Source organism: Sander vitreus, chromosome 15, assembly GCF_031162955.1.
Source record: "Sander vitreus isolate 19-12246 chromosome 15, sanVit1, whole genome shotgun sequence".
NCBI classification, from domain to species: Eukaryota; Metazoa; Chordata; class Actinopteri; order Perciformes; family Percidae; genus Sander; species Sander vitreus.
This window is the reverse complement of record NC_135869.1, coordinates 3710802-3728688: the sequence shown is the minus strand read 5'-3', so window position 1 is coordinate 3728688 and position 17887 is coordinate 3710802. Positions and strand designations below refer to the sequence as shown.

The following is a 17887-nucleotide window of genomic DNA, read 5'->3' as shown; positions in this document are numbered from 1 at the left end:
TGGTGTATTATACCGAAAAGAAAAAAAATCTTTTCTATGAAGTAGCATACTGTGCTTTCCATTTACTGGAACTACTACAAAGTGTGCATTTTCTACATCTACACCTGCTAAATATTCAACAAGTTCTCCCCTTCCAGGCAGCCTGGTTTCACTTCATACAAACACAGCATGGAAATCTAATTGCATGCAGGTACTTTAAAATTGTGAATAGGTTATTCATCACAGTGAGCAAAACATCTCCTTTATTTTTTTATTTTTTTATTAATTTCCTTCAAAGGTAATCATAATCCATCAAAAATAATTACATTTATGTGATTGGATTTCACACTTTGCAGTGGAAACTGATATCTAATATCTGATTGAGTTTTTCTCTACTACTTTTGGAATGGTTTTGTATTATGTCAAGCTTTGCACATCTACCTTGAGTGTGTGTGTGTGTGTGTGTGTGTGTGTGTGTGTGTGTGTGTGTGTGTGTGTGTGTGTGTGTGTGTGTGTGTGTGTGTGTGCTTGCTTAAATAGCCCAAGGTTTTATGTTATCCCCAAAGTAATGAGAGTCATATGACAATGATGATTATTAATACCCTTCATATTAGTTATATTATGCAGATATGTGATGCCTCTTCCTATTATCACATCATTATCATATTATATAGCGTCCCGATATAAAACTATGCTAACTGTACCAGCCCTTACAGCAGGTGTATATTCATGTTCTGTCTGTGTACCATAAGTCACACTGACTACGAGTTAAATGGAAGTGAAAGGATTTGTCGAATCAGCAACGCCAGCTTCAACTACCCAAAGAATGCAACTGCATACAGATGGAGGACTTCATTAACCACCATACCCAGGAAAATGTCCAAATGCAGCAGCTCTGTGAGGCTGTAACAGCAGTGCTTTGAGCTAAATGCTAATCTCAGCATGCTAACATGCTTAAATCGAGAGTGGTGATAATTAGCAACCAAGAGCCACCCCAACCCTGACCCAAACCACAGTCTTTTTCTAAACATAACTATAGTTTTTGTGCATAAACTTAACCAAACTGCGGCCATTTCACAATGTTTACAACTGTTTAAAACCACAACAGTTGTGTTCTCTGGTATATACATATGAGGTTGTATTTCCTGCCATCGCTAGGGCCGCTAATTTATGAAACGCTCCTGTGGATTGTATTAGAGTAGGAATAGTCTATTACGACGACGTTTCATTTCCAGGATTGTTCCGATGCCGCCCGAAAGTCCGCCGGATGTCCCTCATTTTCGACCGGATGTCCGTCACCTTCCGCTTTCATTGTGTTGGCATTCTAAACTCCGGTGGATTTCTGAGGACTATGGTTAACTGCTCCTCAGATCTCTGCAGGGTAAATCCAGACAGCTAGCTAGACTATCTGTCCAATCTGAGTTTTCTGTTGCACGACTAAAACAACTTTTGAACGTACACACGTTCCACCAAAACAAGTTCCTTCCCGAGGCTATTTTGCAGAGGCACCGTGGCTCCGTCCAACGCTTAGCTCCGCCCAAGACGATTGTGATTTGTATAAAGAAATTCCAATAAACCAGAGCACGTTTTCTCCCATCCAGTAATGCTGTGTGGACTAGCCAGACCCTCCACCGCAGCGCTGTGGCGGAAGGTCTGGCAATGCGAGACAGATAATGCCATATGGTTTGGAGAACTTCTTGGCCGGAACACCGTTCTCAATTGTTCCGGCCCATTTAAACCCAGGGGCTTGCTGTTCCTCCACCACGAGCCCATTGGCTTTGCTGGTATTGGGCTTCAAGTGATTGACGTTGCACCATATGACGAGGCTCTCTAGCAGTCCTCTGTAAAAACTGTCTCTAAGTGAAGACAGAATGTTTCTCACTGGAAATGGTTCACTGGAATCATACATATTAATATATTTCACCAAAAAATGCACTTCATACCTTTCATTAAATTCCTTCAAAGTCTTCGCTACAGTTTACTATTTGAGACAGATATGGATATAAATTGCAAGGTGGCAATTCTAGTTTTGTTTAGGGCTTTAATCACACTCAGGGGCTTTTTTCACATTGTACTTCCTCACACATGTTCTTCTTTGTCCTTATCTGAGATGAAACCAGCGACATTGGTTAGGCCTGGATTAGAGCCTCTTGGTAATGTTTTAGGCCTGGATTAGAGCCTCTTGGTAATGTTTTAGGCCTGGATTAGAGCCTCTTGGTAATTTTTTAGGCCTGGATTAGAGCCTCTTGGTAATATTTTAGGCCTGGATTAGAGCCTCTTGGTAATGTTTTAGGCCTGGATTAGAGCCTCTTGGTAATGTTTTAGGCCTGGATTAGAGCCTCTGGGTAATATTTTAGGCCTGGATTAGAGCCTCTTGGTAATGTTTTAGGCCTGGATTAGAGCCTCTGGGTAATGTTTTAGGCCTGGATTAGAGCCTCTGGGTAATGTTTTAGGCCTGGATTAGAGCCTCTGGGTAATATTTTAGGCCTGGATTAGAGCCTCTGGGTAATGTTTTAGGCCTGGATTAGAGCCTCTTGGTAATGTTTAGAGTGAAAACCCATACAGTCCAGTATGTCCACGATGTTTGAAAACCATCACACAGGCATACAGCAATGAGCCTTTCTCTGTGTATAGCTCTCTAAACACTTTTGACTTTATTCTATTTATATACCTCACTCCCATGTGCATTGTTTCTGTTAAGATTTAGGATCAACTTAATTGGTACAATAATTACTCCCCACTAGCTTTTCTGCAGAGATGAGAATCAATGTCTTATTGATCTATGTTCAGCTCGAGCATGTTTATCTGATTTGCCCTTTTTTCATTAGGCAAGGCAAGGCAGCTTTATTTGTATAGCACGTTTCAGCAACAGGGCAATTCAAAGTGCTTTACATAAAACATTAAAGAGCATTTAAAGGTGCAGTAGGTAAGACTTATAAAATGAACGTTCTGTCATATTTGCTGAAACTGACCCTATGTTCCAGTAGAACTACATGAAGCAGGTCATTCTGAAAAGAATCTGGCTCCTCTGGCACCACCTACAGCCTGTAGTGTGATTTGCAAAAATCCACAGCTCAAAAATCCACAGCTCCTACCTACAGCACCTTTAAAAACGATTAAAAGATTAAAAAAACAGATAAAATACTTACAGTGCAGTATAGAAATTAACAATTATTTAAAGAAAGGCAACATCGTGGACATTAGACTGTGTACATTTGGCTGTACATGTAACAGGATTCATCTTTACATTCTCACCCATATTTCTTGGAGCAGCTGAGCAGGCTGTTTTAGACTGAAATGGTTGATTTTGATGTGTTGTGTGTTGTCAATAAGACAGAAATCAGAGGACTGTATAAATGGATGTGCTAGTGTTTCTGGCATGAAGATACATATGGATAAATCTATCATATTTCTGTTGAAAACCTTTTGTAAACCAGATTGCTATGGGATCCCAAATGAAGAAAAGGAGACATTTGGGATCAATGAAAATGTTCTATCCATGGTAGGGTTGACTGTTCGCTAAACCCCTCCCATGAACAACTGATAACCAATAACAGCTTAGCAACTGTGATGGTGTCCACTGGCAATCGTCATTTCCACGCTTCCTATTCAATGTCTATGTAAGCGGCCGTGTAATGCATTCTGCTAACGTTGCAGCAACTTTCGAGGGTGTCGAGATGCCCGCTCCACATTTGCAAAAAGTTGAATCCAGGCTGCTTTATGCAAATCAGAGGCTTCCAGCTTAACTCGCTGTCTCTCAAAAACTCAGGGAAATCTTTAAAACTGACCGTTGTGGATCTAAAATGAAGACAGATTCAGCAAGTACTTAAGTCACTTTCGCCATGCCATGTAAGTTAATGGGAAAAAGTCTTTTTGGGTCAGAGGGCTTCATATGACGGACACGGAAGTTGTAATTCCACAGTTTGGCCACTATGTCGAATTTTGCTTCAAAGCTTGGCACAGTTCCTGGGGGCCTGGCATCACTGCTCTTTCCCCCCTAAAGGAAAACAGTGGCACTACCAGCACAGAGCTGTTTTACCGCTGATGATGTGTGGGCTGCTTTACACATGGGTGCCCCTGTGTCTACACCCAGACCCTCTGGGGATGGCTGGCCATTCGGGAGGGATGCCATGTAACCCAAATCAGATATATTAACTTTACTTTTATTTATATAGCCTTCCTTCCCGACCCCATGCTCTCAAGGAAACCCAGCCAATCTCCATAGCACCCTGGAGTTTGAGCTGAATGGTGTGAAGTGTTTATTCTGAAAGTGACAAAAGTCAAATGATGCGTAAAGCCACACAGTACACCTGTGTTTGTGCGTCAAAGCTTCGGAGAGCTGAGGCTTTGAATCACCACAACTACTTTCAAATGAAATGCCTTTATGTCTGTCTGTCTGCCTGCCTGCCTGCCTGCCTGCCTGCCTGCCTGCCTGCCTGCCTGTCTGCCTGCCTGCCTGCCTGTCTGCCTGTCTGCCTGCCTGCCTGTCTGCCTGTCTGCCTGCCTGTCTGCCTGTCTGCCTGCCTGCCTGTCTGCCTGTCTGCCTGCCTGTCTGCCTGTCTGCCTGTCTGCCTGCCTGTCTGCCTGCCTGTCTGCCTGTCTGCCTGTCTGCCTGCCTGTCTGCCTGCCTGTCTGCCTGCCTGCCTGTTTGCCTGCCTGCTTGCCTGCCTGTCTGCCTATATATATATATATATATATATATATATATATATATATATATATATATATATATATATACACACATATACATATATATATATGTATATATATATATATATATATATACACACATATATATATATATGTATATATATATATATATGTATATATATATATATGTATATATAGCCTTGTTTACTTCATAGGCTGTGTGTTTGTGTTTATCTGGGTCACATGACAGTGATATAACCAAAAGATGTATGCTGTAATTCATTCAAAACGTTACATTTGTTTAAAAAAAAGAATAAATATTTTTTTAATTTGACTAAAAGAGACAATTATATTGTTAATTGTAGAGCAACATTTGGAATCGTCACAGCTGTAGTCATCGAGCCTCTCTGTTGCCGAGTAAACACCGGAGCTCCGCCTGGTGGCGGGACCCAGACCACTTCGGTTCAACAACCTGCAAATCGTCTCTGCCAAATGAAGTGTGAGCATGGCAGAGAAAGTACATTCAACTTCTATATGGTTATGTGCCATTATTTTAAATCAAATATTCAAATTCAGGCACTTTAAGTACAGAGGCTAAAGTCTCCACATCTAATCCAATGAAAGTTAAATGAACAGATACTCATGAAATACTCATATTCATGTAACACAAACACTACACAGTCAAGTTGTTCCTCTATTGTTGTATCTATATTTTCTCTAATGAGAGTCCAAGGGGCGCCTAAACAATAACGATAGTCTGCAAGGGTTGAAGCTGCATTCTACATAGAAAGCAAGTCTAGAAACACTTTCAACCAGTCATATGTGTTAGCAGTATAATGTGCGTGTTTTCCAAAGTAGTAGAGTAGAGTATAGTCCTCTTGACGGAGAGAAAAGCTAGCGCAGCTATAAGTTATACAGGTCTTGCTTGTATATTTTCCAATCTGCTTCCCAATATAAATACAATAGGGCATTTAGCAATATGAACATAACAGAAATATGTTTAAAACATCTAATACCTCAGTCCAAAATCTCTTTACCAATGGACAGGCCCACAATAAATGCATGAAGGCACCACGCCTATACCACAGCCATGCCAGCAGAGTTCCGATGCATTTGAGAGCATTTTCTTTCTCCATATTGAAACGTTCAACATCAATGTCCCATTGTGCAAGTATAAAGTTATACGACTGGAGAGCATACATAGGGCTTATATGACACCACATAAGTTACCAAAACGACTAGTTAAGATTAGTAAAAATTTAAACACAAACGCGCATTTTTACTGGGCGAAAGTCCTGCGTTTTCAACGGGACACGAACTCCGCTCCCCCGCATGAAAGCGCTGTTACGCGGCGTTTCGCGCTCTTATACTGCGCATCACCAGTCCCTGTGGTACACCCAGCAATAAATACGTGGAATACTACGAATTACAGTGCATTACTTTTTCATGAGAACAGCCTGAACTAGTGTAAACTGTCTGGGGCCCGTGTCATAACAACCTTACGCCACAGGATATTTCACATTGTTCTTTTCCATGTAGATAGGCTACTGTTTTTTTTTCCCTCCTTTCTTATTAGGGAGGTCATAGGCCATCGTGCTGCAAGAGGTGGTAGGGATTTTTGCAGTCTTGCTGTAAAAGGACAATTCAGCAAGTGGGCATGACAGTCGGGACCCACTTTGGGTGTTCAGGAGGAAGCAGATTGAAATCCACACTAAACTACTTTTTTTTTTCTTTTTTTTTCTCACCGCTGATGCATCTTTTGAGCGTCATGGCTCGAAATGTCATCTGTTAACTCTATCAAACACACAGGACTGACTGTTTGGTGCGTAATATCTCCATCAGCATCACCGTCTGACGCATTCGGCCTCTTCACCCACCCTTTTGCTTCACACACACACACACACACACACACGCACGCACGCACGCACGCGCGCGCTATGGTGTGACCCCCCTCCCTCCTCCGGTGCTGCTAAACTATATAAATCAGCTGTGTTGGAGTTCGAAAGCAAAAGGTGCAGCGACCTGCAGAGAAACAAGTGATCCGAGAACAGAGAAGAAAAACCACCGTCGACCTCTGCTGCTGTGAGAGAAACACTCGTGGTCCCGACTCCCACCTGTTGCCTCCAAGGTCTTCTCAAAGTAAGTCTGCACACTTCTCACTCTTATTCACGGACCCATTTTAACAATGTATTCACTAAGGGTGAGGACGACGCAACGCTTTCTGTACTGTATGTGTAGGTAACGCACATGTAGACCGAATAACGTAAGACGCGTTTTAACTTATATGATCAGTAGGCTACTTTCTAAATAAAGGCCCTCCTGCTATGTCGACGTGTTTTCCTTTGCCAAAAAAAACCAAACAAATGTCTTCATTCTTTCAACTTTTGCACACAATAAAATGCAGCCCGCTCTACTGTTTTAGTACCGACTTCAAAAAGTCCACATCTTTGCAGACAGACTAATGACTTTTTCAACCTTCTTGTGTCAGGATGCGCAGTTTGTCATTTAAAACTGAAGCAAAAAAAAAAAATAGCACTTTAAAAACTACCACTCCCAATGTTATGCTCGGCCTCGTGTTTCTTAATTCTGGCTTTACGCCGGTGCCAAATGGCCATTGGTTCATAGCAGCAGAGGTCGTGTTTGTGCGTTCCGTTCCAAAAGTAAGATCCCTCCGTCTCCGCGAGGCGCAGCTGGGCTGCGTTCAGCACCGCGGACAGCGCCGCGCACCGCATCCGCCCACACATGGCTGATAGAAGAGCAGCGGTGGAAGACGTATTCAGATCCTTTATTTTAAGAAGAAGTACTAGAACCACACTGTAAAAAAAAATAAAAAAAATATACTCTGTTACAAGTAAAAGAACTTTATTGAAAATGAGTATAAGTATCCTCAAGGAAATGTACTTAAAGTATTCAAAGTAACTCAATGAAGAAGAATCCTCATTTTAGAAACTGGAAACGATCCAAACAGTTCTGTCAATCAACTAAGTGTTTAATCTGCTAATCATTTCAGTTGGACATGCCAGCCGTTATATTGTTGGGTGGTTTAATTTATGATAAAACATCATATTTTATAAACTACATGTGTTTTGTGTGCAAAAATCTTAATGTGTAAAGTAACTAAAGCTGTCAGATGAATGCAGTGGAGTAAAAAAGTACAATATTTCTCTCTGAAATGTAGCGGAGTAGAAGTAGAAAGTGGCATGAAAAGAAAAGAATCAAGTAAAGTACAAGTACCTCAACATTTGTACTTAAGTACAGTAGGTTACTTGGGTAAAGTAGTTATATTCCAGCATTGATATTTAGCAAGTCTTGATAGTCGCTCCTCCTTGTTTTATATTGCCATTAGGCTACATTATTGCAGACATGTACAGTAGCTGCTCCTCTTTTTAATAGCTCTGCATTAGGAGAAAGGTCGTTATTGTAAGAGTTTATTGGAGCAGATAGCGATGCAGCCAAACAATGACGTAGGCCTACACCTGTTGCTCATTATAATCATTTGAAATTAAAAACGCGTGCAGCAGTTTTTGTTATTGCCTGAGGGTTTGATGAATAAAATGAGGAGCTTTATCTACGCAGCAGTAGAAGTATTCAGATATTCTACTTAAGACACATGCAGATATCACCATGAAACTTCCCCAGTGTATTACTGACATTAGGCCAATTCTTTTGTAAATACAAGTTTTCTTAAATGGTATGTTTAAATATGCAAAGATGCATTATGTTGTTAAAAACGCACTCATTTGCATTGACTTCCGGAACAGAAATGCCAACATCAGATAAAGCCGGGTTCTCTCTCTACTCGTTTCTTTTTGTTGACTTTGTTAAACCATACGTTGTTTTTTTTTCCCCAGAGATTACAGTTGTTTGATTACTACACATGTCAGAAAATAATGTCTACAGGCATATAAAAGAAAATCTAATTCTGCCATGTTTTTGGACATAATGTGGACATAATGTCCTATAAATTGAGGGCTGGGAATGATGACGAAACCCCCTGTAAAAACCTGCGGAAGATAGATAGGAATGAAATTGGAAGGTTTGGTGTAGGTGCTGCTGAAGTAGAGATTTCTGGCTCAGAGTATGAGAAAAAACTTATTTGGAGATAACGGCAGTTAAGATTTTGTATTGTCATTGAAATCTACAGACGCAAAGAGACACATTTGAGGAAAAGAATGTTTTCTTTCCACTAGTCTCAAAGAAGACATGTTATGGAAGAAATATAGAAAACCTTATAATTGGCTAGAGCATGAAAACCCTAATTTGATGTTTTTGCAACCGCAGCGCAGTCAGCCCAGTGATTCTGAGATTATCTTTCAGTTGACTTTTATTATTGGGTGTCATGTTTTCTTATTGATTTGGAAAAAGCCTCAAATTATGGGTTTTATTGCCTCCTGCACTAAGATTTTAGCAGACAACAAAGTTTTAATCCCAAACATTATCATTCATATTTTTATTTTTATTTTTATTTTTGATATGTTTTAATTTTCTATTATTATTTCCAAAATAATAGTATTATGAAGGCCTATTATTTATATTTTTATTATTTTGTTGTTTAATTTTGCTATTATTTCTATTATTAATATAATGTCTTTCATTATTTATATTATTCTTTTGATTATTATTATTTTTAATTAATTTATTATTTTGTTTATTTAAATTTTTAATTTCATGTTCTATTTATTCATATTATTGTTTTTTTTATTATAAATATGAATTTATAATAAAAATATATATTCTTTTCATTTTTTAAATGTTTAAATTTTTTTCATTATTTGGCTTTTTTTTAATTTTTAAATTTGTATTATTTTGTTATTATTATGGTCATTATTATTAAGTAATGCTGGTGGTGATTACCATTAAGGCTCACGTTAAAGAAAATATAAACTGCCAGATACACAAAGTACACTAATAATAATAATAATAATAATAATAATAATAATAATAATAGTGTGTTTATTACTAAATGTTTTAGTAATAAAGTAATAGTACACTAGAATGTAAATCCAGCTGCAGCAGCAGGAGACAGCGTATTGTCAACACAGCTGGCGTGTGCAGCATACTGCCGTAATTTATGTGTGTTTCGTGACAACCTCCCAACTCCCTGATGATGTGTGAAATGAGTTTCCTCCGCCGGAGTCGATCCATTTCCTCCATCCTCCTCAGGAACCAATCAGCACTCAGCCAGGGCAGTCTGGCCATACGTCAGTCTGCAGCCTGTAGAGGATGATACGATACATATCGACTTGTTTAGCTGCTTCACACACCTTTATTCAGTCGTCAGTCGTCAACGTAAGCCTGAGCAGACATTTCCTACTAACAAATCCCCCCCCCCCCCCCGCCGCCGCCGCCCCCCGTGCCCCTCAGGAGACGTTCGATACGCACCGATGTTTCTTTCATTAGAAAAGAAAGAGAAAATGTCTTCATCCGCCCTTTGTGCCTCCATCACTCTCAATTTCCATTTTGCGTTTTCTAAAGGTGTAATGGATTCATTCAAGCAAACGTCTGCGTGACGAGGTGATCTTTTCTTGTAGGTATTGGTTTTTCAACAACACTTTGTCACAACTTTTCCGTCGTCTTGATCAACGATACACATGGGAAATAGGGATGTAACGATCCACTCAACCCACCATTCCATACAATTCAACCATTTCTTGAACAGAATGAGCTGCAGACAAATGAGTGAAAAACATTCCTTTATTTATATAAAACCGATGTGTCCACTTATCAAAAGTGCAACTGAAATTGTATTTTATCTTAAATAACAAAATAGAAGACGTAGTGACGTCTGAAGTCAAACAGGTGAAATCAAAAGTAGATTACACCGAGGTCGTTTAAAAGAAATTGCACTGCGATTCATTTTATTATCTCAACCGGATGTGATCTTTACACATTTATATTGATTTTTAACTGATTCACGATTTATCACTAAGCCCTTGGCACACTACAATTACCACAAATCCTAAATGGGCGTGCTAATTGTTGTATTGGCGTTCATTCTAAACTTTGGATCTCTATCTTCCATTCCTGGGCTCCAGATGGCCGTGATGCTGAAGCCGTGGACCGTGCTGGTGGCCGTAGTGCTGTGTGTGCTGGTGTGTCTGGGAATGCTCGCAGACGCCTACCCCCCCAAACCCGAGAACCCCGGGGAGGACGCCCCCCCCGAAGAGCTGGCCAAGTACTACACCGCCCTGAGACACTACATCAATCTAATCACCAGGCAGAGGTATAGACACACACACACACACACACACGCACGCACGCACACACACACACACGCACACACACACACACACACACACACACACACAGATGGCACAGGTTTTCTGTTAAGTCTTGTATTTCTGTAGTTTGGACAGCTAATGCCTACCGTACACTGGAAAAGACTTTTTCAGACTGAAAGTCTGACACCATCTCGCTTCTAAAGACAATCCGTCGTAATGTCACTAAGTTTTTAGGCACAGATAAGACGTTTTTGCAAAGACTGGGGATCTTGCAGGGTCACTATTTGCAAGACTACTATTTAAATTCACTACCAAGACTCAAAACAATAATATCAGACACATTTGATTTTGTCAGAACGTCAAGACGGGAAAAAGACTGAGACTGGGACTGAGTTTTATGACCTTACACCAAACGATTGAGACGACGGGAGCGCTCCCTAACTCCAGCAAGACTCTCAGGATTTCATTCCGATATTGAGAATTTGTCTGCAGCGGAAAAGCGTTTTGGTGAAAGATCGGCATAAATGAAAATAGGGACAGGAGCAATTCATCCAAAATGAGAAAATGGCCGTTAAAACGGTGTAGCTCTCGGGTTAGGTTTAGGGACTGTACAAAACTAATGAGGCTATGGGGGAAGGGCTGAATCCTATTTAATGTTATATTTGAGATCTTTTTATAATATCATTATGCTATGATATTTCTGATAAAGCAAGGCCCTGCACAGATGTTTCTTCTGATCCTCCAAATGTTTTGACTATATATATCTAAAAAAAAATGACCATGAATTTAAGATAGTGTACCCCATTTTAGATCTCAGTATCTAAACTGAATCATCACACATTACAAGTGAAATTAGAAATTGCAGAATTCATGACAAACATAGCAAAATTCCTTTAAAAGCTAATAAACGTGTAACAGCAGCTGAACTGAGTTAGCCTTGTATGCTCCTTTAGTCCAGATTTCATTTCATGATCATTTTCATTTTGTTTGACTGGAGTCATTAAAGCGACTGAGCTCTATGAGTATCCCGCTCGTACTGAAGACCAAAGCTCCGTCCTCCCGCCCCCCTGGTCCCCCACACCCCCCCCCTCCCCAAACTCCTCACACGGCAGCTCAGTAGATTAGATTACACGCCACTCTCCAAAACCTCCAGGCCTCCAAATCAAACGGGACCAGAGCAATAAAACCGGTACAGACGGACCCAAGAAAGAATCACAAATCCAGTTAGCGGGGGCCTGAGCCGAGGCCTGCTGCTCTCAGGTATAAAAGTCGCTGGAACGTAAATTGGAGTGGAATATTTTTTTATTTGAAGCAGTCTGGACCAACGACCTATTTGGCTTTCATGAGTAAGAAGCCAAATAGGTCGTTGGTATTTAGATCCTTGGTTTAAAGAAGTCTCAGAATGCCATGGGTAGTCAATTGGTTCAGAGTAGAAGGTTTTTACATTTCCCTGAGGAGTTGCAGATGAAGACATATCACATGCGATAAAAGTAACTAATGGTTTTACGAAGGTTTGGCTCTATCAAATCAAATGCCGGGGAATGTGATGGCTGTCAGCTTTAGGCTGTGCACTCTATTAAAACGGATGGATCTGGGCAGTCAGGTGCCTTTGGTGCATAACTAGATACTGCAGTTCATAGCATTGTAGAACTGGACAAATATAACAAACAATGTCTTTACTAAAGACAGGAGAATCAGAGCTGTGGCTGCCATTGAGCCATCCTCTGTATTTCTCCTAAAAGTCCGAAAACTGGGGGAGTTTACTATATATTCTACAAGTTTTTGATTTGTACATTTATAAGCTGATTGTAGTATTTTTATTTTGTAAATTTTGGAACCAGAGTCTGCGCAGTAGTGATCGGGGGATGGAGCCGCGGTATCAAAATCCCGCCCATACACCCACCCGACCAATCACGAGTCAATCACAGCTGTCAATCATGATGTTTCACCCAGTTTTATAGCATCAAATAACTAATAAAAACCAAATGTCCCATCTACTCACATGGAGGGGGCTGGGTTTATGACCTATACTGCAGCCAGCCACCAGGGGCAATCCAGATGTTTTGGCTTCACTTATACATACAGTCTATTTCTATGCACTAGTCTTGCATTGCCAGACCTACCTCCACAGTGCTGCGGAGGAGTGTCTGGCCAGTCCGCACAGCATTCCTTTAAACCAATCACAATCGTCTTGGGCGGTGCTAAGCGCCGGACGGAGCCACAGTGACTCTGCAAAATAGCCTCGGGAAGGAACTTGTTTTGGTGGAATACGTGTACTTTCAAAAGTAGTTTTAGTCGTGCAACAGAAAACTCCGATTGGACAGATAGTCTAGCTAGCTGTCTGGATTTACCCTGCAGAGATCTGAGGAGCAGTTAACCATAGTCCTCACAAATCCACCGGAGTTTAGAACGCCAACACAAAGAAAGGAGAAGGTAACAGACATCCAGCCGAAATGAGGGACATCCGGCGGACTTTTCAGCGGCACCTAAACAATGAAATGGAAGTGAAACGTTGTAGATATAGAATATCTATGCACCAACCCCTGGTTTCAACTCTTACAGGAAATGAAAAAAAAGCTAATTTGAAAACATTAAATTGAGCTATTTACCTTCGACAAAGTCAGATGAAATTGCTGATGAACAGAAACACGGGGGAAAAGACAGACAGACAGACAGACAGATAGAAATTAAAAGCAGGACCAACCATGGAGACTCAGGAAGATGTATTGTTGCGGACGGACCATTATCAGAGGGGGTAGCATTTTATATTCTGATGTGTAGCAGTGCGAGACAGCTGAGACGGAGTAGTTTGAGTGCCTTCCTACGGGGCAAGACACTCACACAACTCCCTATGTGTGTAACCAAGCGTAAGATTGGGCGCTGCGGGCATAGTGGGAGGTGGAACAGGTGGTTGATGGGAAAACAGAGGAATTGCAGGTCGCGCTGGCAGGGGTTGGATTAAATGGCGCTGTTTCGCACACAAACACACACATGAACACACACATTAGGAAGTAAGCTCTCTGTTAAACGGCTCTGTGGTTTTACGTTCCCGGCTCGCTTGGACCCCTGCTTTCCTTATCATGGGGATGATGAGACTCATCCAGACCTGGAAATGGCACCCTCGTACACACACACACACACACACACACACACACACACACACACTCCTACAAGCACAGTCTGATTCTGACTGTCAAATTGGAGCATTGGGAACAACAGGAATGAAATTGAACCAATATTTGTAATGCTACTGAATAACATTAACTAACCAATATTAAACAGCAGACAAAGGGAGGCTGTTCTCCCCTGAAAAACAATCACATAAGTCGTTTTTTCAAGCAGCAATTGTGACTCATGTTACCGTAACATTCATAGTGGCGGTGCCCTCTAGTGGCCGTAGTAATTATGACATGAGTAATCTATATTCACTACGTTCCACTTTCGGGATTGCTCCGTTGTTGCCGGAAATTCCGCCAGATCCAGACACATCCAGACAGCTAGCTAGACTATCTGTCCAATCTGAGTTTTCTGTTGCACGACGAAAACAACCTTTGAACGTACACAGGTCCCACCTTCCCCAAGGCTATTTTGCCGCGGAAATATCAATAATTAAGTAAAGTACAGATACGTATGTGAAAATTCTGTGTGCGCCCCATGTACTAAGGCTCAGTCCGTACTGCAGCGGCCCAAGTTAAATTCCAACCCGCTGTCCTTTGCTGCATGTCATCTACCCCCTTTTCTGTCCTCAGTTGTCCTATTCATTAAAGGCCAAAAAGCCCCACCCAAAAAAGTAGTGGTACTTTGTTGCATAACACCACTGGTGGCTGGGGTTGGCTTGTGTTACATACTTGAATCCACCCAATAGTTGTCAAGAAATGTGCCGCTGGCACGGCTAAAAACTGCTCTCCTTACCTCTCTCCCAGGTATGGAAAGCGTTCGACCCAGGAGGATGTGGTTGCAGAGCTGCTGTTTGGTGGCGACAGCACCAGAGACCAGAGATCAAGGTAAACACATGCACACACACACACACACACACACACACACACACACAGGCGTAATTTGCCTATTAAGTAAAAGTAATAATACGACACTGTAACAAATGTTACAAGTAAAAGTCCTGCATTGATAATGTCACTAAAGTAAAAGTATGTAAGCATAATCAGGAAAATGTACTTAAAGTATTAAAAGTAAAAGTACTCAATGCTGAAAAATCCTCACATTTTAGAAAGTGGCAACGATCCAAACGTTGCGTTTGATCGGCTAATCATTTCAGCTGGACTTGAAGACCTGTATGTTGTTGGGTAGTGTAATTTATAATAAAACATGGTATTTTATAAATATGTGTTTTGTGTTCAAACATCTTAATTTGTAAAGTAAACAGTAACTAAAACTGTCAGATGAACGTAGTGGAGTTAGAAGTACAATATTTCTCTATGAAATGTAACGGAGTAGAAGTAGAAAGTGGCATTAAAGGAAAGACTGGAGTAAATTACAAGAACTCACTCAAGTACTCAAGTTTGTACTTAAGTATTTGAGAGTGAATGTACTTAGTTACATTCCACCACTGCATGGGCCTGCAATGAACCTATATGAATTACACATTCTTCCTTGTGTTCTTCCACAGATATGATGACTCCTACATGTGGTGACTTCGCCACCCCTCTCCCATCTCGTCATCGGGCATTCCCTCTGGGTGCGTCCCACAATGCACCTGGAGGGGCCGACATGTGCCTCTCACCTCCTGACCTCTGAACCCGACCCCAGCCGAACACAAGCTCTCTCTGTCTCTCTTGTAACTGTCTCTCATCTCTCTCATTACAACACAACTGTACATAATTTATTATTTGAAATTAAAAAATATATATATATGAGATCAGAGCTACTAATCAGAAGGTGGAACTGTGTCCGTGTGTGTGCGTGAGCATTAACGTCCCTCTACCGTCCAACACTGTATAGAGGAGGAAATTTGTGTTTTACTGTTGCTACTGTAAGAAGTAACATCAGAATAAATGAATAAAAAATTGCTCTGTGTGATTAAAATGTGTCAATGAATCGGAATGGTTTTCTTTGGGAATTGATGTAATGATACTGTAAGTGTGTAGAGTGTACTCATCTCATATCCTAGTCTGAACCCCTCTGGATAATAGTGCAATAAATTTACAGCACGCCACTCTTCAATATCAGCTGATTATTAAAGGGTAACCACTGTTCTTTTCAACCTGGATCCTATTTTCCTATGTTTTAGTGTGTAAATGACTGATAGTAACAAAAATCTTTGAAATTGGTCCAGTATTAAGCGTGAACGCTGTAACCGGCAGCCACAGACTCTACTGCGATGTAACCCTATTGGGCAAATGTGCATTGTGAATTTGGTCCACTAACATTTTTCTATTTTGCCACTGAAAGGCTCAGATTAATTAATTAAGTGTCTGACAACATTATGGAAAGGATCCTTACAGAGATAGGCCTTTTTAAAACCTCTTTAAGAACTTTCTGTTTAACCAGAAACAGCTCTAAGACCGTTAGGGCTAAACCCACCAGACTCCATTGAAAAAAACAATACTTTTAGCGAGAATAGAGCCAACATATTTTCCCATGTAAATCGGTAAATAATTTGTTTATTTCAACCAAAACTAGAGTTGTGATGGTTGGAAAAGTAGAAAGACGACCCAAAACAGCTTTTCATAGTTTTATTTAGCTTCTGTCGACTTTGAATGAAGTGTGTTTTACGATGCTAAAATGACAGATTATTTACATGGAGTCTGGTGGCTTTAGCGAACGCAATTTCGCAGATGTTTTTATGTTCATAAAAAGGATCTTACTCTTTAACAGAAAGGTCGACCTCCTTTGGAATCCTTTCCATAATGTTGTCAGACACTTAGAATATTAATCTGAGCTTGTCAGTGGCAAAACGAAGGTAAATACAAGCTGGACAATTGCCCCATTAGCTTACATTGTAGCTTGTTTCACCGCTGCCGATTGCAGCGATCGCTCTTAATACTGGACCAATGTCAAAGATTGTTGTTCCCATCAGTCACTTAGACACAAAAACCCAGGAGAATATGGTCCAGGTTGAAAAAAATGAGTTACCCTTTAACGCAGTAGTTTTTAGACTACAATGTAGAGCAGTGGTTCTCAAAACTAATTGTTTTACCCCCTGACCAGCGCAAAACACAGTCTATATAAAGCGGTACAATACAGCGCTGGCAACTAAACAACAACCTTGTAACTAAAAAACATTTAAATGCTCAATTTCAAATGTTTCAAATCCATCACTAAATTCATTCTATAGTATAATTATTTTAGGAATTATGCATGACATATTTTCAACTGGCATTTTGTAAAAGTCTCACGCACCCCCTGCAGTACTCGAAGGTACCCCTAGGGTACGCCTACCCCCATTTGAGAAACACTCATGTAGAGAATAATTAAAAACAAAGACTGTTCTGACCTCTCTGAAGTAAATTAAGAAAGAGTTTGTTTTTTGTGGCCCCTTTAGGCTAACCAGCAGCAGTAGCTTTTAGTTTAAGTTTCACTCTCAGTTGTAAATTTCCATCAGAAGTCAATGGACCTTTTTCACAGCAGACATTTTTTGACTTGTCATGGTAGGAAAAGCACAGCTGAGATTGATAACAGTAACGATGGCTCAGTTCCATCAAGTGTCCCAGTGAGCTATTTCAGTGAGGCAGCATGCACAATACCTACGTTTTTGAGTTTTCTACACCTGTGCTTTTCCTACTATGTCATGTCAACATGTCTGCTGTGAAAAAGGTCTATTGATTGTGCTGCAGAGCACAGTCCTTCCAGAAAAATGCGGAGTTTTTTTGTGATTGTTGCGGGCAAAAATCCTCGTTTTCTTAAAAAATGCGATGGAATATGCGGGATATTTATGCAATTTTATGCGATGAAATTGTGGGAACTTGCAAAAACTGCGGTTCCGTCGTGGCTTCATCGCGGGGTTTGCAGCTTTTCGATGACGTTCACGTCGCGTAATTACGTCACTTCATAACGTTCCCATGGCATAAATATGCAGACTT

At 40.7% G+C, this 17887-nt stretch overlaps 1 protein-coding gene across 1 annotated transcript; it reads left to right on the top strand.

Moving 5' to 3' along the window:
* The first annotated feature begins 10664 nt into the window (after positions 1-10664).
* On the top strand, positions 10665-15499 carry pyya (peptide YYa). The gene is made up of 3 exons (XM_078269407.1): positions 10665-10852; positions 14774-14854; positions 15475-15499. The coding sequence occupies exons 1-3, from the start codon at positions 10665-10667 to the stop codon at positions 15497-15499; spliced, it is 294 nt and encodes a 97-aa protein (XP_078125533.1).
* Positions 15500-17887: the final 2388 nt, after the last annotated feature.